The 22302-nt window shown below is 30.7% G+C and overlaps 2 protein-coding genes across 4 annotated transcripts in view; one reads left to right on the plus strand and one right to left on the minus strand.

The window, feature by feature from the left end:
- Positions 1–22302, minus strand: part of LOC127715096 (protein phosphatase methylesterase 1-like) — a 162064-nt gene that overhangs the window by 116445 nt on the left and 23317 nt on the right. For all 3 annotated transcript variants that reach the window (XM_052221139.1, XM_052221138.1, XM_052221137.1), the window contains exons 7-12: positions 21930–22015; positions 18857–18947; positions 18047–18112; positions 4763–4997; positions 4333–4384; positions 3577–3642 (exon numbers count right to left, since the gene is read on the minus strand). In XM_052221139.1, the coding sequence (XP_052077099.1) occupies positions 3577–3642; positions 4333–4384; positions 4763–4997; positions 18047–18112; positions 18857–18947; positions 21930–22015 (596 nt within the window). The remainder of the gene's footprint in view (positions 1–3576; positions 3643–4332; positions 4385–4762; positions 4998–18046; positions 18113–18856; positions 18948–21929; positions 22016–22302) is intronic.
- On the plus strand, positions 8994–18124 carry LOC127715081 (uncharacterized). The gene is made up of 5 exons (XM_052221111.1): positions 8994–9042; positions 10257–10893; positions 11271–11510; positions 13560–13617; positions 15623–18124. The coding sequence occupies exons 2-5, from the start codon at positions 10264–10266 to the stop codon at positions 16477–16479; spliced, it is 1785 nt and encodes a 594-aa protein (XP_052077071.1). The 5' UTR covers positions 8994–9042; positions 10257–10263; the 3' UTR covers positions 16480–18124.

Raw genomic sequence — 22302 nt, forward strand, 5'->3', positions numbered from 1 at the left:
GGGATGTAACTGGATAATCCTTTTGTTTTCTTATTTTTTTTTTTTTCCTTCTTCTTTACTCTTAACTCAAATCTGTTAATTATCATTATTTATTTATTTATTCATTTATTTATTTATTTATTCATTTATTAATTTTTATATTTTTTTTTTTTTTTTTTTTTTTTTTTTTATTATCTTTTCAATAGAAAATGTAAAATATTTCCAATTAAGATGTATTTATAATAATGACATTGTATATATCTTATATGTATTATATTGTATGTATGTCATGTATATGTTGTAATTGTTGGAAATAAAAAAAAAAAAAAAAAAAAAAAAGGGATGCTTCCCAAATTTGAACTTGATCTGAGTTTTGTGGTAATAAGCATTGTGTGTAAGTCTCATAACATTTGGTTGAGGCTAACTTAAGTAGAGAACAGAAACTAAAAATTCAGCAATTTTTCTATTTGTAAACACGCATAACTCTAGAACGGTTGTGTATAAGTTTTACAACATTTGGTTGAGACAAACTAAAAAATTCAGCAATTTTTATGTTTATAAAGGGATATAACTCAAGAATGGTAAAAGTGTTGCCACCAATTTTCATACTTAATCTGTATTATGTTGTAATAAGCATTGTGTATAAGTTTCATAACATTTGGTTGAGGCAAACTAAAGTTAGAAAATGGAAACAAAAAAATTGTACTTGATCTTAGTTTTGTGGTAATGAATATTTTATTGTGTATAGGTTTCATAATGTTTGGTTGAGGCAAACTTAAGTTACAGAATGGAAACTAAAAATTTTGCAATCTTTCGATTTATAAAGGGGCATAACTCAATAATGGTTAAAGTGACACTACCCAAATTCAACTTGATCTGTGTTTTATCAGTGGAAGTCAAAATTAAACATTACATTGTATAAAGCATTGATTGTAGTTGATTCAACTATAATCATGAACAAAGGAAGATAACTCCAATTTTAAAAATTACTTGATATTTAGAAGAAAATAAAAATTTTGCAATTTTTCCATTTATAAAGGGGCATAATTCTAGAACGGTTTAAGTGATGCCACCAAAATTCAAACTTGATCTGTGTTTTGTGGTAATGAGCATTGTTTATAAGTTTCATAACATTTGGTTGAGGCAAACTTAAGTTAGAGAACGGTAACTAAAAATTTTGCAATTTTTCCATTTATAAAGGGGCATAACTCTAGAACTGTTAAAGTGACACCACCAAAATTCAAACTTGATCTGTGTTTTGTAGTAATAAGCATTGTGTATAAGTTTCATAACATTTGGTTGAGGCAAACTCAAGTAAGAGAACAGAAACCAATTTTGGGACGTACGGACGGACCTACGTACAGAGGGACAAGGAAAAAACTTAATGCCACCTCCGCTATGGCGGGGGCATAAAAAATCTGGCAAGAATTGTACACATAATAGCGCTAAACATGCAATTTTCCATATAATTAATGTTTCCAAGGGTGATAACTCTTTTAAAAATAATTGATCAGTACTGATTTTCAAACTCGTCCAAGACATTGCTGATATAAACCTATGATATAAGTTTCATAAAAATCTGGCAAAAACTGTACACCTGGGAGCGCTAACAAGACGGGACAGACGGACACCCGGTATTTCCATATCCCCAACAACGCGTTTCACAGGGGACAGTAAAAAACAAGAGTGTACATGCTGAAATGTGTCACCTGCTGTACTGAACATGATCGATGTTTTGTTGCAAGTATCAAATAAGCTTACATTATCTATAACTGATGACAATAAGGTCAAGGTCAGATAAACCCTGACACACATACATGTACAGATTTAAATCATTCCAAAATGATACAACAGGTACAGTTAAGTCTATTTATATCTAGAAATTGACAATGAGGGTCGGTTGTGAACAAAACTTTATGACAAAAGAGATGATTTCAGCTTCCCAATTGTCAACTTTCAATTTCTACGTAGCAACATTACAGCAGCACCTGCATATGGAGTATACATCTCCCACTTGATACGATATTCCAGGGCTTGTGTTTTTCAATCATGATTTCCTTGAAAGAGGGTTGCTGCTCACAAGGAAGCTTTTAAACTAAGAGTTCTAAATGGTGAAGTTGAAACTATCCCTTCTAAATTTTACAGACCCCATCAAGAATTGGTTGACTGTTATTGTATATCTGTTTCACATTTATACATACATTGTTTTATTAAAGTGCAACCTGATATAACATATTAACACAAATATGAAACATATTTTATAATGTCAGCCAGCCTTCATATATATATTCCAATCATCATAACCACAATCCTGTCCTCCTTTTCCCCGAATGTGACCTACGGAATAAGACTTATCATTTGATTTGTACTTACATGAGCAACACGAGGATGTCACATATGGAGCGGGATCTACGTACCCTTCTGGAGCACCTGAGATCACCCCGGTTTTTGGTGGGGTTCCTGTTCCTCAGTCTTTAGTTTTATATGTTCTGTTTTGTATACTGTTGTTTGTCTGATTGGTCTTTTTTCTTTTTTAGCCATGACATTGTCAGTGTATTTTGACTTATGAGTTTGAATGTCCCCTGGTATCTTTCAACTCTCTCTTACAATCATTCAATGCACCAAATATAGTTGACCTACTGCTTATAATATCCAAGAAACAGGTCTAAACTAAATATTAACCAATAAACCATGAAAATTAGGTCAATGTCAGATGAACCCTGCCAATCAGACATATCAACCCTACAATCATTCCATACACCAAATATAGTTAACTGATTATTTAAAGTATCTGAGAAGAGGACCAAACTACAGAAACTTAACATTGACCAATGAACCATGAAAATGAGGTCAATGTCACATTAAAGCTGCCAGACTGACATGTACCCATTACAATCATTCCATGCACCACATATTGTTTACCTACTGCTTACAGTATCTGAGATACGGACCTAATCACTTAACTTTAACCTTGATCACTGATCCATGAAATGAGGTCCAGATCAGGTGAACCCTGTCTGACGGACATACAGATGTTGCAAGGAACCCATATAGCAAATATAGTTATCCTATTACTCATAATAAGTGAGAAATTCAGATTACAAAAAAACTTTAATTTTTTTCAAGCAGTCGCTGAACCATGAAAATGATGTCAAGGACCATGGACATATGACAGATGGAAACTTCATAACATAAGGTATCTGCATACAATGTATAAAGCATCCAGGTCTTATTCCTTCTTTAAGCTAAAATAAAGCTTTAGACAAATAGTTTACGCCACTGCCGGATAGTTATCCCTATGTTTCGCCTTCTGCAGGCGAGACAATAAAATGAAATAAAAAGTTTTATATTTACTTGAATATTTTTAACATCACTTTTAAATAAATCTTCTTTCATATGATATGGTACTTCAAATTTTATCACAATGTTTACTTTTACTTCTGAATGTTATCAGTTGTTTTTTCTTTTTTTTCTTAATGTTTTGGATAAACTTAAAACTTTTGCTTATTATAGTTTTGGCACTGAGCCTTCCTGGTAAATATTAATAAAAGAAAGCTTTCAGCTTTTAAATAAAAAAATTCTCCTTAAACAATTTACCTGCTAATAATAACATTTTGGGACAATCACAGGATAAAAACTTTTCTGATAGCCCTTGAAACCAGCCTACAAAATAAAGTCAGTAATTCAACATCTAGTATATGAAAAAAGGTTTAAAACAAGCTTAATTAAGAACATCAGTGTTATGTAAATATTGATTCTACCCTAAAACCTTGTTGTTAACAATTTTTATCATCTCAATAATTAGATTTTAAACTTTTGAAATTCGAGATTTACCGAGCTTTCAAAAATTTCAAAATTTTACTTTTTGGAGTGGATAAATATTGTAATCAATCGGATAAAGTGGTAGAATCAGCTTCTCTAATGATATAATGGAAAATGCTTAGTGCACCATTCCGAATTTACATGGAGGTTAATGAAACAAGAGAAAGTTTATCCATGTGTAGCATATCAAAAACTGGCAAGGTTTAAATGCATACAGAATTAGAGAAATATATTTATCAATGATCACTTTTCAGTTGATACATGTATAATCAAGCAATATGTTAGACGATGTATAAAGAGCAATATATCAAAAAACAATAATAAAGCATTTTTCCACACTTAACTTGTGACATCTTTTAATAAGAAAACAGATATGTTCATGTGATTCAAGTACGTTTTGTTAGAGCTTTTTGATGCTCCCATCAAACTAGATAATTGCCAATTTTATTAGAAAATATATGTAAATAGTGTATTTGATCAAATATTTCAACAAACATATGATAAAGAGACAGTTCAACTACAACTAAATACCTTTCCAAAAAGGTTCTGTTTTGCCCAAATCTATCCTCCATGTATATTTTGTCTGAAAAAAAGATGGGAAGACAGTTGACCAATTAAATAATATAAGCATTTAAAGAACCATTTTCTATCCACTGCTGAATGAATGATATAAATGCATTATGTAATTTTCAGTAAAATATCTAAACATATGGTTAAGCAGCCAGCAAAAACATTACTTTCAAAATATCACATATCAAGTCAAAATCATAGTCATATAACTAAATGCCAAGAGTCTTTAGGCATCAGGCTTATTATTTGAGATATGACTAATATCTGAGATTTTTCTGTACTATCTAATCTCACATCTTATGGGTACAAATTTTGTGAAAAAAAACTTTCCATTTCTAAGTTATTGACTATCTATTTTCCATTGTGTTTATCAATATTCATAAAAACATACAGAACTATCAGGCTTTTTAAAACTCTCTGTGTGTTGCTGTAGATTTTTAGAGGATTCTGTTGTGTCTGAGGTTAATATGTCTGTACTCTGTAATCGGTCTGTGCTATTTTTAGATTTTTTACTTTCTCCATCCTCATCTTCATCCTCTTCAGCTATTGTATCATTTGTAGATGTAACAACTTCCATCTCATGTTCATGATCAAGTTGTGAGGTAGCTGTTTCTGCTGTGTCTAATCTAGAAAATAATCAAGTTTTAAAGATATTTTCTATATTTTACACAGCATCCTTGAAATTTCCAAAATTCTACAGTCCTACTGAGATATGTTTTAGAAATTTGAGCAGATTTAATGAAAAATTATAACATTCAGGTAAACTTCTGGGTTAGCACTTTCAGATTAACCTTAATCTATAACATTCTTTTCACATTTGAATAGTTTTCATTTTCAAAATCAACTACGAGTCAACCAACTTTCTTGCAAGTTATCAATGGTAACTTAAGTCATGTGATACCTTAAATTTAAAAAATAAGTTGAATATATTTAATATACTTGAATGGCTAAAGTTTAACTAAAAAACATGTGTCCATGGACTTTTTTTAAAAATCATTTATCTTATCAAAATCTTCAGAAATGTACTTCTATTGAATTATTATCTACCAGTACTCTAATTTGCTAGTAGCTTTTCTGTATGCAGTGTCCTTAACCATGAGACCTCTGGTATATATGCATGCATTGGTTCAATAATTTCTAAACATTATAATTTCAAGAAACTAGTTTCAGATGACTTTAATTTTTATCAAATTTTAGCTGTCCCTTATACTCATGCTTAATCATGATGATTCCTAACAAATACCTAGAGCGAGTATAAATAAATGGGGAATGTGTCTATGGGACACAGATGATGCCCCCGCTTGCATATAACGTTATAAAGGGACATAACTCATTTACGATAAAAGTGATGCTACCCAAATTCATACTTGATCTGAGTTTTGTGGTAATAAGCATTGTGTATAAGTTTCATAACATTTGGTTGAGGCAAACTTAAGTTAGAGAACGGAAACGAAAATTTCAGCAATTTTTCCATTTGTAAAGGGGCATAACTCTTAATCGGTAAAAGTGACGTCACCAAAATTCAAACTTGATCTGTGTTTTGTAGTAATAAGCATTGGATATAAGATTCATAACATTTGGTTTAGGCAAACTTTAGTTAGAGAACAGAAACGAAAATTCAACAATTTTTCCATTTGTAAAGGGGCATAACTCTAGAAAGGTAAAAGTGACGCCGCCAAAATTCAACCTTGATCTGTGTTTTGTGGTAATAAGCATTGTGTATAAGATTAATAACATTTGGTTGAGGCAAACTTAAGTTAGAGAACGGACACCAAGTTTGGGACGTACAGACGGATGTACAGACAAACAAGGCAAAATCTTAATGCCCCCTCCGGTACAGCGGGTGACTAAAAATGTTTTATCCTGAAATTAAATTTGCTCCTGTGGAGCTAGGAGATATAAATCTAAGATGACATGATACAGGCATCTCAGCCAGAGCAGTACTGATGTCAATACTTTACACATGTTTAAATATCTTAAGGGAAAATTTAAACTGTACTGAAGAGTTGCTGCAATGAAAAATAACACTTCCATGAGTTTCGATGGAAGAATTATAATACCCTACTGCTGAAACATATACATTGGATGGGTTTACACTTATATGGGACAAGCATAAAGTTGTTACTGATGAAATTGTCAATTTACAATCCTACCATAACTTGTGTCAGAGTCAGATGCAGATATAGTCAACAACTGCAGACTGAACTAAATACTGGAGGCATCATGGTTTTATTTTTGTAAAAGCTTATTTTTATAACAATTTTCTATGTCTCTAAGTACCACAACTTCTGAACATTTCAACAAACCAGAAAAAACTCAACTCATTCTTTAACTTCAAATGATTGGACTTAATACTAAACACAATGTTTCTAATCAATTGAGTCATGCATAACAAAAAAGAAATGCAAATAAAAGAACAGAGTTCCAATGTCACCCGCTTTGCTCATATTTCATCTATCCAAGGTACAAAAGCAATAACTAAAAAAAGCACTTTTTTTTCTTTAAAACTTTTTATTAATATCTTAAGAGAAATGAAGGCTTCAGAGCAAATGCAATGTGATTTCCATTATAATTTATATTTCCAAGGGGCATATAACTCGTTAAAAATATTTGATCAGAACTTATTTTCAAAAGTGTCAAAGACATTGCTGATATAAACCTATGATATAAGTTTCATAAAAATTCTGGCAAGAATTGAACACATGAGAGCGATAACATTGCAACTTTCCATATTATCAATATTTTCAAGGGGCATAACTCTTTGGAAAATAATTGATCGGCACTGATTTTTGACCTCTTCAAGAACATTGATGATATAAACCTATAATATAAATTTCATAAAAATCTGGCAAGAATTGTACACATTAGAGCGCTCATAAGGCAATTTTCCATATAATTAATATTTCCAAGGGCATTACTCTTTTAAAATTTTTTGATCTGCACTGATTTTCAAATTTGTCCAAGACATTGCTAATATGAACCTATGATTTAAGTTTCATAAAATTCTGGCAAGAATTGAACACATGAGAGCGCTAATGATGCAATTTTCCATAAAATTAATGTTTCCAAGGGGTTTACCTCTTTTAAAAATAGTTGATCGGCACTGATTTTTACGAACTCGTCCAAGTCATTGCTAATATAAACCAATGATATATGTTTCATAAAAATCTGGCAAGAATTGTACAAATGAAAACGCTAACGTTGTGATTTCAATATCATTAATGTTTCCAAGGGGCATAACTCTTTTAAAAATAATTGATCAGAACTGATTTTCAAACTTGTCCAAGACATTGCTGATATAAACCGGATATAAGTTTCATAAAAATCTGGCAAGAATTGTACATATGAGAGAGCTAACGATGCAATTTTCCATAAAATTAATGTTTACTAGGGGCATAACTCTTTTAAAAATAATTGATCGGCACTGATTTTCAAACTCATCCAAGACATTGCTGTTATTAACCTATGATATGAGTTTCATAAAAATCTGGCAAGAATTGTACAAATGAGGGCACTGACGATGCAATTTTCAATACACTTAATGTTTCCAAGGGGCATAACTCTTTTAAAAATAATTGATCAGCACTGATTTTAGAACTCGTCAAAGACATTGCTAATATAAACTTATGATATAAGTTTCATAAAAATCTGGCAAGAATTGTACAAATGAGAACGCTAACAATGCAATTTTCCATAAAATTAATGTTTCCAAGGGACATAACTCTTTTAAAAATAATTGATCTGCACTGATTTTCGAACTCGTCAAAGACATTGCTGATATAAACCTGATATAAGTTTCATAAAATTCTGGCAAGAATTGTACACATGAGAGAGCTAACGATGCAATTTTCCATAAAATTAATGTTTCCTAGGGGCATAACTCTTTCAAAAATAATTGATCGGCACTGATTTTCAAACTTGTACAAGACATTGCTGATATAAACCTATGATATGAGTTTCATAAAAATCTGGCAAGAATTGAACAAATGAGGGCCCTAACGATGCAATTTTCAATATACTTAATGTTTCCAAGGGGCATAACTTTTTTAAAAATAATTGATCGGCACTTATTTTCGAACTCGTCCAAAACATTGCTAATATAAACTTATGATATAATCTTCATAAAATTCTGGCAAGAATTGTACAAATGAGAACGCTAACGATGCAATTTTTCCATAAAATAAATGTTTCCAAGGGACATAACTCTTTTAAAAATAATTGATCGGCACTGATTTTAGAACTCGTCCAAGACATTGCTGATATAAACCTATGATATAAGTTTCATAAAAATCTGGCAAGAATTGTACACATGAGAGCGCTAACAAGTCCGGACGTACGCCAGGTATTTCCATGTCCCCCACAACGTGTTGCGCGGTGGACAACAAACTGTTCTTCTAAAGCAATTGTCCTAGGACCACAACCTTTACAAAAAAGCTGTTTTTGGATGTCTCTAACTTTATCTGTAACTTTTTGTGATAGGTCTTTTAACCAAATATCTAATTGATTTATATTATTCACAATTTTTCTTTCCGTTTTAAATTTCCCTCCTTTACTGTTTACATAAAACTTAAATCATGTGATATTTTGTATGGTACTATAAATGGTAAAGGGAATTTCCTATTTTAGACCCAAGGTTGTGTTAACAAGATGAAAGAAATTTAAAGGAATAAGGTAATCAAGACAAAGATAAAACTATTAAATATTTTCAAAACATTACATCTTATATTTAAAGTATTTTAAAATGTGAACTTGGGATTGCATAATCCACCAGCTCAAATCAAGACATTCTATATCTATGTGACCTACTTTCTTTTTTGTTATTGTTACCATCAGATAAAATAAGTGTATAAATAACAATATATCTGTGATTTATCTTCACCCATACAAAAACTAGTATGTTCATTTCTATTATTTTCTAAAGCTGACACATTTTTTTATGCACTCTACTTTCTTTTTTGTTTCTGTCAGATGCATTCAATCAATACTAGATAAAGGCAACAGTAGTATACCGCTGTTCAATAGTCATAAGTCAAATAAGCGAAAACAAATCTGGGTCACAAACCAAAACCGAGGGAAACACATCAACTATATGAGGAAAACAACGGAACAACAGAAACACTGAACTGCTACAAAAACAAACGCCAACATACATAGAAATGGATTATTTAGAACCATAGATATATCAAAACTGCATGATACAATTTATGATGAAAATAATAGATTTGATTTTTTTTGATTTTTGGTGTTTTAACGCCACTTTTAAGCACCGCTTTTGGGCTATTTCGTGGCGGCCAGTTTTTATTGGTGGAGGAAGCCGGAGTGCCCGGAGAAAACCACCGACCTTCGATAGGAAAACTGACAATCCTAGTCAATTAAGATTGGAGTCGAGTGCACCCGCACGAGCGGGGTTTCGAACTCACAACCTCAGTGTTGACTGGCTAGTGATTACAGTAGTAACTACTTAGACCATTCGGCCACCGAGGCCCCCTGAAAATAATAGAGATGCTCTCCTGAATCTCTGCTTATAATAGGTTATAATGAATTGTTTCTCATATGTAAGTGGTCTGTCTCATATTAGATTTGTGAAAAAGGTTATTATCGGTAATTGAATTTTATTTTTCATCTCCTTAAGGATGAACATCTGAAGATATGCTGTAGAAATTGAAATTATAACAATAAGCATTATTCACACATCTATACACCTTTATATTCTAAAACCTTATTTTTGATTTTTGTTGTAAGATACATATGATGACCACATGTCAATGATGGAAATGAAGGGGACACTAGATAACATTATCAAACTTAGACTAAATAATATTGTAATAAATAAAACCTAGTTTGAATTATAACTTCTAATGGTCATAAAAACATTTTTCAATAAGTTGTAGGATGGACAGGGAAGATCAACGTAGATATCTTGTGGTTGGATCTGTCATTTTAGAAGTAGTAACTCCTATGTTCCAACAGAAGATTGAAAATGAGTATACAACTGGTGGGTTTAGATCCCTTCAGGCATTTATCAACAGTCAACAAGTTATTCATATCCTTTTTCACCTACGACACAGAAACTCATGGTGTTGTAAGGACAAAGCAAACTGTCATAACCCTTCTGCACTGCCTTTGGTTTACTGCCAATGGAACATGTTGTATTCTGAAAATCCAGGACCTGGTATCCACAACTGTCACTGTAAATTCACAGCAAATTCTGTTCAACTTAATGAACTTGATATCAGCCTTTCCAGTCTGATATTGTTAAACTGTTGTAACCTATCACAACCTGAAGAGGAAGCTGTTCAATTGTTACGACAATACAAGAATGATTACTTGAGTCATAATACGACAGGTTGTATTACCCAAACTGAATACAACACGCTATGGCCAGACATAGTCACTTATGTCCTGCGGCTTGATCCCACTAAACAGGATGACCTTGTTAGGATAGAAAACAGACCATTAGATGAGTCATTGTGTAAAAAATACTTCACATGCCTTCTTGACCTTCATCAACAGTTAGAAGAGGTATAAATTCTATATAGATTTCAATTACTGTAACATTTACATTCTTCTGATACATTGATGGATTTATAAATTTTTAAAAGTATTACAAGGTGTTCTCTTACATTATTCAAGCATTTTGAAAAAGCTAAAAAAACAATACACTGATTTTAAATTCAACGTTTAAAAAAATGCATTTTTTCACCTGCAATAGATTTGCATTAAAAACCAATTTCTCATATCAAGCATCCTCTAATTTGGCTGACCTCCTTAGAGCTAATTTCAAGAGAAAAACTAAAAGCTATATCTGATATTACGTGTTGTCATTTAGAGAAGATTTCATCAGATGTCAAAATTCAAAGAAAAGCGATAAGATTGTAACTTTCTTTTTTTTTATAAAGATAAAATCAACCATGCAAAATTTGCATTCATCCATCCAAGCTGTCAGTTCTTCCATAATCGGACTGCACAGTTCTGCCCAGACAACAGTTCAAGGAATAGATACAACAGTCCAAAGGATGGATACAACAGTCCAAGGGATGGATACAACAGTCCAAGGAATGGATACAACAGTTCAAGGAATGGGAAACTCCATTCAAGGAATAGAAACATCTGTACAGCAAACAAATGACCTTCTTAAAGTAAATCATAATAAAGTAATAAATGAAATGGCTGTGCAAATTGTGATGATATTTGTTAGATTTCTTTACCATGTTTAAGTCTGTAATTTTTTTATATTACCTGCAACGTCTGACTTAAAATCACAGATGCATTAGGTAAGAGCATTTGTCTCCATACTGGTCTCCTCAATGCGACTTTGAGATGAATAACAGTAATACACACATTGTTCATTTATGGGGTTTAAAAATGTAAATATTTTGAAAAAGTATACCTAATCCCCCCTTTTCCATTTGATCAAATGCATTTCAGTTGTATGGTATTTAAAAATATTAAATTATGGTACTTAACCTACTAAATTAAATTTACCTTGATAGTATATCGGCAAGTCATACTACCCTCCTCTAATGTAAACACAGGAATATATGATTATTTTATATGATTTTTTTATCAATATAACACATTAAAGACCAAGAGACCAATTGTTTCCTTTTGAAATGTGAATCTTCCCTAACACCATACTTCTAAGACAAAGAAATTATGCATGAAAAGAACGAAAACATGAACACATTTCCACAATAATTGTTATACATATACAAATATTGGATGTCTATATTGTTGAATAACATATGGAAATATCAGAATCTATGATTCTGCATTTTGATCATTCCTAAATTGGCTTGATAAACACACTTATGACCTACATTTTATTCTAATTGTAGGTCACTTTGTATCTGAAAACATTTAAACATAATATCAACAGTTGGGCTAAACAATAAGTCATTAAGTGTTTTTAAACACTTTTATATCATATGAAAACTGTTTTCCATTTTGGGCACATGAATCAATACATGATAACAATAGATAAATTTGTTATGTTTTGTTAATTCATATAAAATACTGTAAGATTTATGTGCAGATTTGTAAGTTTGGAGTAATACACAATCTACCGATTGACCAAATTTAAAGGAAAATTCAATTCTCAGCTTCATTCAAAATCATCCAAAGAGGCCATGTCCCTTATTTCGTAAAGATGGCATAATGCAAATGTATCTTTAAATCAAGATTATGATATCAACTAAATAAAAGGCATGGTTGGACAGACATGTCTCAACTTTTAAACAATTCTATTTTCTAAAGTAGAAAATCTTTAAACAAATTGGATGTATATCTGTGTTATTGAATGATATCATATATGAAAGAAAAAGGATCCCATATTGAAGGCTGTTTTAAAAATAAGTTGTTTTTCTGAATTGATGAAATTTTTACCATTTAACACTGTGCAATAAACAATAAAACAAGAAATTGTCTTCCTATGTACATTTTTTTTCTTTATAAAAACAAGCATTCTGAGAGTATTGCACAGCCATGCATAGTCCCCTACCTGTTAAAAATGTATTGTACTGGAACAAAATGCTAACTTAATCTATAAATTGTCATGGTGTTAACTATATAACAAATATCAAGTCAATATCTTCAAGCATGATGAAAAAAAGTGTGGAAAACTGATTATTCAAGTGAATTTCCTATTTCCAAGGATCATAACTGCACAAAATCATCAGACCAGAACAAAATTCAAACTATAACTGTAACTTGTCATGATAAAACTATATATACCAATTATCAAATCAATATCTTCAGGCATGATGAAAAAAAAGTGCAGAAAACTGATTATTTGAGTGAATTTTCAAGTCCAAGGATCATAACTCTGCACAAAATCATCAGACCAGTACAAAATTCAAACTTGATCTGTAACTTGTCATGATAAAACAATACACTAAACATCAAATCAATATCTTCAAGGAAGAAGAAAAAAAGTGTGGAAAACTAATTTGCCGGATTGATGGATGGACAGACAGACAGACAGACAGACAGAAGGACGGAGTGAAAACCTAAAGTCCTCTTTGACTTCGTCGGTAGGGGACTAATAAGAAGATGTGGAATGATTGCCAATGAAACAACTCTCCATCCGAAGCCAAATGATGTAGAATTTATCAACCAAAGGTAACTGTACAGCCTTCAGTTCACTTATCATTAATTTACATACAAGTAACAGTTTATTTATATTTTAGGAACTCCTACAGAAAGGTTTGACATGTGAATGTGGCAGACAAATCATCTTTCCTCTCTGTAAGTTTGTAAACATATTTCTAATGTTTATTAGAATTTTACATCTTAAATCAAATGAATCATTTTAAAAACCTGCATCATGAGGAGGAACATCACACTATGTGAAGCAAAAGTCTCCATCTACTTGCTCTTTTAAAGATTATTTCCTCATTATCCCTATTTTGCATAATTTTCATTTTATCTTCTTTGTGATAATTTTTCCTATCATGCTACTCGCTTGAGATAGAAAATTATTGCTTGGATCTAAGGGCACATGTGCCATTGTCAGTGTAAACATCAATGATGTCATAGGCAAAATAGCGATAACCTGATCAATAATGTCACCCTTCAATGAGATAATAGCTGAAAAGCGCCTCTCATTTAAAAAACAATCTGTAATCTTAAATTATTATCAGTTGTTTTTTGTAAATTGCCAAATCATTCACAGAGACTGCCAAAGCTTCCTGGTATCTTTTTTTAACTAATTCATTCCTCCAAAATTGCAGGAAAATTGTAAATTGTGATTTATACTAATGTTTATAGTATTAGTATCAATTGGTAACCCTAACCCTGTTATTTATAGTATTCAGGGCTTCTAAGGAGAAAGCTGTATCCTTAAAAGATTTATACACAACTGTAATGATATACAGTATAATATGTTAAAAAAAATTTTTTTTTTAAATTGGATAAAAATTAAAAAAAATTTGGATAAAAATTAAAAAATATGATCATGGATTTAGTTTGTAATATGGAAAAATGGTTGAAGGGTATGCATCAATGAGAAGCATATTCAACAACAGTTTTCAAATAAACATAAGTGCCTATTAATCAGTCAATTGCAAGAAGTATGAAATAATAAAGACAATTAATCAAATATTTCAATTATGTAAGATACCATGGACGTGATACTAGGGTCAATAAATTGAGATCTGAGATTTTAGTATTTAATCACCAGGATGCCATAATTATAAACAGCCTGTTACCATAGTTAGCAGTGAAATATCTCAGACAATTGAAAAACAAAAAATTTTCTACGACTACACAAATGTGTAAAACAATTGTTTTTTAAAACATTTAGCATGTAGTCAGTACTATGAGAACAATTCAATTAACTAGGATTTGCAATTTACTTGCAACTAATAGTAAAACCTCGATAATATTTAAAGGATTATTGTTTCCTTTATATGTACATAATTTTAAACACAAAATTCACCACCTAGTGGTGTTTATTGACATTTGCATATGCACTCTTAAAATTCATGTATTGAGAGAAACATAATTCGATTAAATGCTTAAATCAATATGGTATAACCCCTGGAAAATGAATATTTGATTGCAGTGACTGCAAATTACAAATTATAACTTAAAATAAATCTGGTTTAAATCCCTTTAAAGTATGTTTGTTTAGAAAACACTTTATGTTAATTTTAAATAAAATGACAAGGATTAAAAGTGCAAGCTTTTAGCATTAAAAAAATAAGATAGTATACTATAACACATATTGATATAATTAAATAAATATATTGCAAGTGAACTTAAAATATGAAACCTTGATGTAAAAATTACCTTCATTAGAAAAATTTATGAATGCCTATGGTGAGATAAAAAAACTCCTGATATTTCTGAAAACACTTTGTTGTTCAACAAATGAAATAAATAAGAGGACCTGATTACACACACAGTACATATACTAACATTGTCAAGAATTTGTGATTTATTTCAAAACACAAGAAATGGAAGAAATCATTATAATGCTTGCATAATTTCAAGTAACCTAACTGGCTAAGTGTGTGGTTGTGTTATAAACAAGTTGTTATATAAGTTCCCATGATCTAGATTGAACACTACACTAATACACGTGAATGCACCCTGTCCAAAATGTTAAAAGCTTAAACTTAGTTTAACATGTTTTCTTTGAGTTCTTATCATGTACTATTAGGTTTAATCAGACCTTTCTTAATTATTTAGTACATATAATATACTTTCACAGTTCTTGTTTAGTAACAATATTGTATCTACTATTTAGATAATGATCAACCTAGAAAACACAGAAAGCAGTATCATCTAGGACAAAATATCTTCTACCTCCATCAACAGCATAATCTTGAGCCACTTATCAAGGATGACAAGATAACAGTGGTTAGTGATGTAAAGATGATGGATGACGGTCGACTGGTGTCTTGTATACCATACAAGAACAGCATACTGATCTGTAACACTGATGGATCACATACATATAGTATATCTGTACAGGGGGGTGAACCAGTGTATGTTACAATAGTCAACAACTCTACAGTGGCTGCTTTAGTTGTGAAACTGTTCAGTTTTGAAATAATAGAGGTGTATGACATAAACAATAAACAAAAACTTAAATCCATATCAGTACCTGGCATGATGTTTTTTTATGGCATTACAATGATAAACAACAAGTTAGTAGTAGGTAGTTCAAATAGACTACTGATTGTTGATTATCAGACAGGAGAGACAGTACAAACAATAGAAACAGGCTGCAGACCATACAGGATACATGCTTCTGGTGACAGAATATTCTTCAGTGACCTCTCTGTGATTCACCCAAAAAAGACACCAAAGATGTACTGTTGTTTTGATAACAAAGTATTTACTGAAACATTACCATCAGATCCATACTCTTTTACCTCTCTACAAGATGGTAGTGTGTATGTGCTCTATGAAGATGGTTTAATACTCCATGTATCAAATGATTTTAAACATGTGAAAAAAGTCAAAATAAACAACAAAGAAGTGCTGAATGATCATTGTATTATCAGCTACAACACAAAGCAAAATAAGATGGTTGTACTTAAAGGAAATATTCTGAGCATCTTTCATGAGGGCATAGGACATTTGAGTGAAAATAAATAATGCACATAGGGTCATTTAAGGGCCAACCTCATAGGACATTTGAGCCCCAGAATATTAACCTTACCTGGATTTTCCAATAGGACATTTGAGCGCAATTTTCTGTGATATTTTGATATGTATTAACAGAATATTTAAAAAAAATAATAAGAAAAAATAGTAAGTTTTTGAAATAAATATATTTTATTTGATTTAACATCTGAGTTATTCAGAAAGTTGGATTCAGACGAAAATAAAAAGAGGTAGATTCAGATATCAGTAAATGGCTGAAAGGAGTGTTTGGGATACTTTCTTATATCCAAATGTTGTTTTTTTACAATTAAAATATGTTTTAAACTTTGTGTGTTATAAACTCGACATTTTATTAACTATATCCTGCTTGAAATCCTACTTCCAGTGAGCAGGGGTAACAGTTAATATATGGTATATTTTATTTCGCTCAAATGTCCCATGCCTATTTTTATTTTCACTCAAATGTCCTAAAATTCAGGTGCTAAAATGTCCTATACTTTGGGGCTCAAACGTCCTTTTTTAATTGCTCTAACAGTAAGCCTTATGACATATCTTCATAAGAGTATCATTGTCAGACATAAATAACTTGTCTATGTTCACATATAAGTGAGAAATCCACATGACAAAAAAAACTATAATTTTTTTTCAAGCAGTTGTTGAACCATGAAAATGAGATCAAGGACAATGGACATACAACAGATGGAAACTTCGTAACATAAGGTATCTGCAAAAAAGATATGAATCATCCAGGTCTTCTACCTTCTGAAATATAAAGCTTTCTACAAATAATTTACGCCACCGCTACCCAATAGTAATACCTAAGTCTCGAAAGGCCAAAAAACAAATTGAATGCTCGACTTTAAGTCAAAACTTTGACCAATCTAGACAGAATGGCGATTAGATAGATTTTTAAGAGGATTATTAAGAAAAGCTTTTCACATTTGTCTTATGTGTCTTCATGTACACTTGTCTTAGAGTTGCTGGACCATTAATATTTTTTAAGGTATAAATACTTTATATTAAGTCTCAATCAAGTGAACTTATAAATCAAAATACTATATCTTACTTTTATAAAAATCTTTAATGTATTGCACTTGTGATTAATCCTCTTTAAAATTCAGGCCAGTATTTCATATTACCTAGTATTTTGCAGTATTACCCTGTAAAACCTAGGTTTTTCCAGTATTTCATACTGGGCTGAGCAATACTCATAAAACCTGGGTTATTGCCAACCCCGACATATTTTGTACAGAATATTCTGAAACGGAATTCAATCAGCTAGAAAGGTAGAAGAAAATGACACGTTATTAATTTCTTTTGTTTGAAGTGCTTGTAAACAGTAAAATCTAGGGTTGGGTAAGAAATAACAATGAAGTCAGATACAGATGTCAGTATATATGCTTCAATGGTAAAATCTGAAGCTAGATGAGTATAGACAATTAAGTCTTGACCTTCATATATACTACATTGAATTTTACATGCTTAAAAGGAAGGAACATGAGTTAATACTGTACTGAAGTAATTCAGATACATGACAGGTCATATAAAACAATCTTACCTTTTAAGCTGCCCAACCATTGAAACTTTGGCTGATTCTACATTTCTTATTTGTCCTGCTCTAACACTAAAACAAAAACACATGATATATGATATAATATGATTCATTAAATGTTTTGTTAATGTTTAGATAGTAAGAAAAGGTATGGTGAATTCAGAAATTATTGCGTGCATTTATTATTGCGATTTCCTAAATGAACAAATTTAATTATTGCAATTTTAGGACAAACTACATAAAAATATATGTATCAGATACCAGAATGCGAGTTCTTATTATTGCGATACTCAAAGAGTCGCATTATTCGCATTAATAAAAACCTCGCAATAATTTCTAATTTACAGTAATTAATATAATATAAAAATTCTCTATGACATTTTATTGAATAATACAGCTCAATGTTTTCATCGGCCAAGACTCATTGTGACATTACATCTTTCAATGTTGACATACATTTGGAATAATTTCTAGATTGTGTCTTGATGTTATTGCTTATTAAGTTATATAACGATATCACTTCTACAAATTTAAATTTATAAAGTATTCAAATCTTCTTTCACCCTAAAGGACTCAATTTCATTAAGCTTTGTATGCCATTATATAATCAAAAACATGCATAATAAAAAAGTGTCAGTTATGGAAACTGAAAGTTTTACCTTTGAAAATGATGTGTGAGGAAGGGTATTTATCTATGAAATTATTTCAAAACATTTGCCATACTGTGATAAACAATGGACTATATTATCCTTCATATTGTCCTAATACTTCATCATTTATTACTTGTCACATATACATCTGAGTATAAGAACTAACCTCCATTCAATGGCATGTTCCAGAGATTTAAATACAACAGGCCTGCCTCTCAAAAAACTTTGCATACTGGTTAATGCTTCCAAAGCTGTTCCTATAATATAAAACAAACTATTGTCCAGTATAATGGAACTGAAATATTGCAAGTAATCAATTCATTTCATATAAGTAATTGAAAATGCATGAGAATGTATATGCTTTCGCCATCATCATCTTGTTACTTTTCTTGCCTAGAGTTGTCTTTCTTGCTAGCAGATACTATAACAATCTAAATGTTACTGTAACATATTAGTCTACGGTAATATGACAATATTTTGGGTTTTTTATGACACAGAAATTATTCAAAAAGTTTTAAAAAGGCTAAATTATACTTTATCAAATAATATCTTCCAAAGAGAGATATTGTCATGTAATTGAATGCAACTTTTGTAAATTGCTTTCTTGGAAATATGAACTATCTGTTTTAACTCTTTGGATTATTTGTTTATTTTTTGTTCAAACCATCAATTATCATGTCAAAGAAAATCACAAATGTTGAAACAGCAAACTGATCCTCCCAAAACTGCATTCATTGAGAGAAAATATTTTTATTTCAAGGGTTCAAAATACTAGTATGCTTGTAGGTACAAATAACCAAGTACTATTATTTCTAATTGTTTACTTGTAAAATGCCTTTCAATTCATAGTGGAATATCATCATCAAACCATTTTCTTTTTTACCCCAAAAGAATTTTGACTAGTTAACCCCAAAAATAAAAGCCTGTTTCTTCCATCTGTATTAGTTTCTTTCTAATTAAGCAAGGGAAACACAAGCTACCATTCAGAACCCATCTTCTATTTTTTTTCCTTTTTAGTGACAGCTATCTTGTCCTTCAACTTAATGACCCCAAAATCAATAGGCCTTTTCCTCTCCAATATATATTTCATCTGTATAGGTATCTGCCATATGTATAACTTTCATTTCAATTAAGTGATGTAAACATAAGTCACCTATCTGAAACCCATTTTCCAAATGTTTTTTATTTGTTACATTTTTAAGTGATATATATATTTATCTTACCTCCTATAGATTTCTGGGGATATGATTAGTTAAAGGACTACACGTGGTGACTACATATATTTGATATAGGGTGTCCTAAAAAATATGGGGTTAGTTACCATATGGGGTTAGAAAGGAGTTACTTCCCTTTCAAAAAAAAAAAAAGAAATCTGAAAGGTTTCAACAGACGAAGAAATTGATAATGAACGATTGAAATAAATTCATAAAACAAATTAAAAGCTAACAAGTTGTTATTGTTGGCATTTATTTTTTGTATAGACAAATGGAAGTAGGTTCTTAATACTAAGTATTGAAGACTTAATCACTTTGATAGGCCGCTAGTCTAAATACCACATGTGAAGATAGTCGGTAAGATAAATTTGTTACACAGTGTGCTAGTGACCTAATACGATATATATGGGGTCAGTAAATTCCATATGGGGTGAGAGCATCATATTAGGTCACTAACACACCATGTAACTAATAATATTCACATTTGACTTTAAATTCAGTAGGCTTCTATCCCTCCCCTATATTTTCCATCTTTATTATTTTCATTCTAAACAAGCAAGGGATACTAAAATAACCATCTGGAAAACATTTATTTCAGACACATGGACAAAAAGATTACTATATGCTCCTAATATTTTTTCATGAAGCATATTAAAATGTTTTGAGAAATTAATATAGTTGTCAATATATTACATATTACATTATTGTTTTGTAGTATGGCAGTAGGGTTTGGGTCCTAAATGAATTTTGAAAAATCATAGATTGATGAAGTACAAGCTTTGTACAAAAACTAAATGTATCAATAGTTTCCCAAATGGGATGAAATTATTTGATTTTCTACATATTATTCAATTTAACACAAATGCCATATATAGCAATCAGCTTAAGATTTCCAAAATAAATTATCAAAACCATTAATGTCCATTCCATCTCATTGTCACAGAGAATGAAATTTTCCTTTTTCCCCATAAGATCCTATGTGAGACCATATTTCATATTTCTGTAGCCATCTTTTTGCAGTGGTAATATAATATGTGTGTTTTATTTGTGTTTTGATATTTGCCTTGTTAGCTTTGAATAGCTTATTCATAATTCTTAATTTAATGTAAATGTTTATTTAGTTTATAACTTCTTGTATCAATTTACATAGAAGTCAGTGAGTGATTACCGGTAAAGTAATTTCAAAAACTCCAAAATGCATCTAACTTCTAGAGATAGTTTTTTTATCTATTTGTAGATTTTGATTACAGAATTTATGTATATAACATGTTAGATTGTAGTGTCATCAGTATTGATGTATGATGCAGAATTCAAAATTTTACAACCATATCAAATTTTCTTTAATCAAATGATAATAATTTGATAACAGTTTGAAACAGATGATTCCAAAAGTTTATTGTGAATTGATCAATGCAAAATTTGAATAAGATCAGGGTTGAGGTTATAAGGCAAAGAAAATACAAAAGAGGTTATAATAGCTTGTGAAATATAAATATTATCTGGAGTACTTTATGTATGCTTATTATATAAGTCTATTATATATATGTAGAGACTGGACTCACATTGTTTACTATCCAATAAATGTTGTCAAAATATACAAAGTAAAATAAAGATTTTTCAATAAGTATTTGTTGAAGTTAAAGGTCTTCAACCTTACTTTTTCATTTGAAAATTGTTTACTGTTTATCATTGTCTTATTTGTTTACCTTTGTAGCTAGTTAGTAGAAAATAAAAATATTTAGAACATGACTTTGAAATTACAATTAATATTAGCCAAAATATATTACTTAATGTCAATAGTGAAACATTTTCGTCACCAGTTTTACCTTTTTGCACCAGGAGCTTTGAACTGGTTTTTTTTAAAAACAAGTCTTATTTCCAGATTTTTAATTAATTACACTTTATCATTTATAAAGGACAACAGATCTTAGAAGACTTCTGCTTAATTTGGTCTCTTGTGGTCAGTTGTCTTAGTGGCAATGATACCGATCATACCAAATCTTCCTATTTTTATATTCGTCTTACCTTCAACAACATCAATTACAATCAGACCAATTAAGGATGGAATCAGGTGTCTGAAGGCTGTGTTTACTGCTATAGAACCTCCCATACTGTCAACAGATAAATATAACTATTAAAGACCAACATCTTCAGTAGATCTGTCTAGAAATTCATTGAATTGTTTAGCAAGGATTGTTATTTTGTTTAGTTTTATATTTGACCTTAGATAATTTGGCAATTCTGTTTTAGTCATATAGCTCATAATGTTTCTACATATTTACTTATCCCTATCTTCCTTTCAAATGTTAAGGTTTGAGCATTCCTGGTTAAGGAAAATCCAGAAAAGCGTTTCCAATGCACAACTTTCATAAGTGTTTAGTTTATTTAAGGCATAAGA

This window comes from Mytilus californianus, unplaced genomic scaffold (assembly GCF_021869535.1).
Source record: "Mytilus californianus isolate M0D057914Y unplaced genomic scaffold, xbMytCali1.0.p SCAF_9, whole genome shotgun sequence".
Lineage (NCBI taxonomy): Eukaryota > Metazoa > Mollusca > Bivalvia > Mytilida > Mytilidae > Mytilus > Mytilus californianus.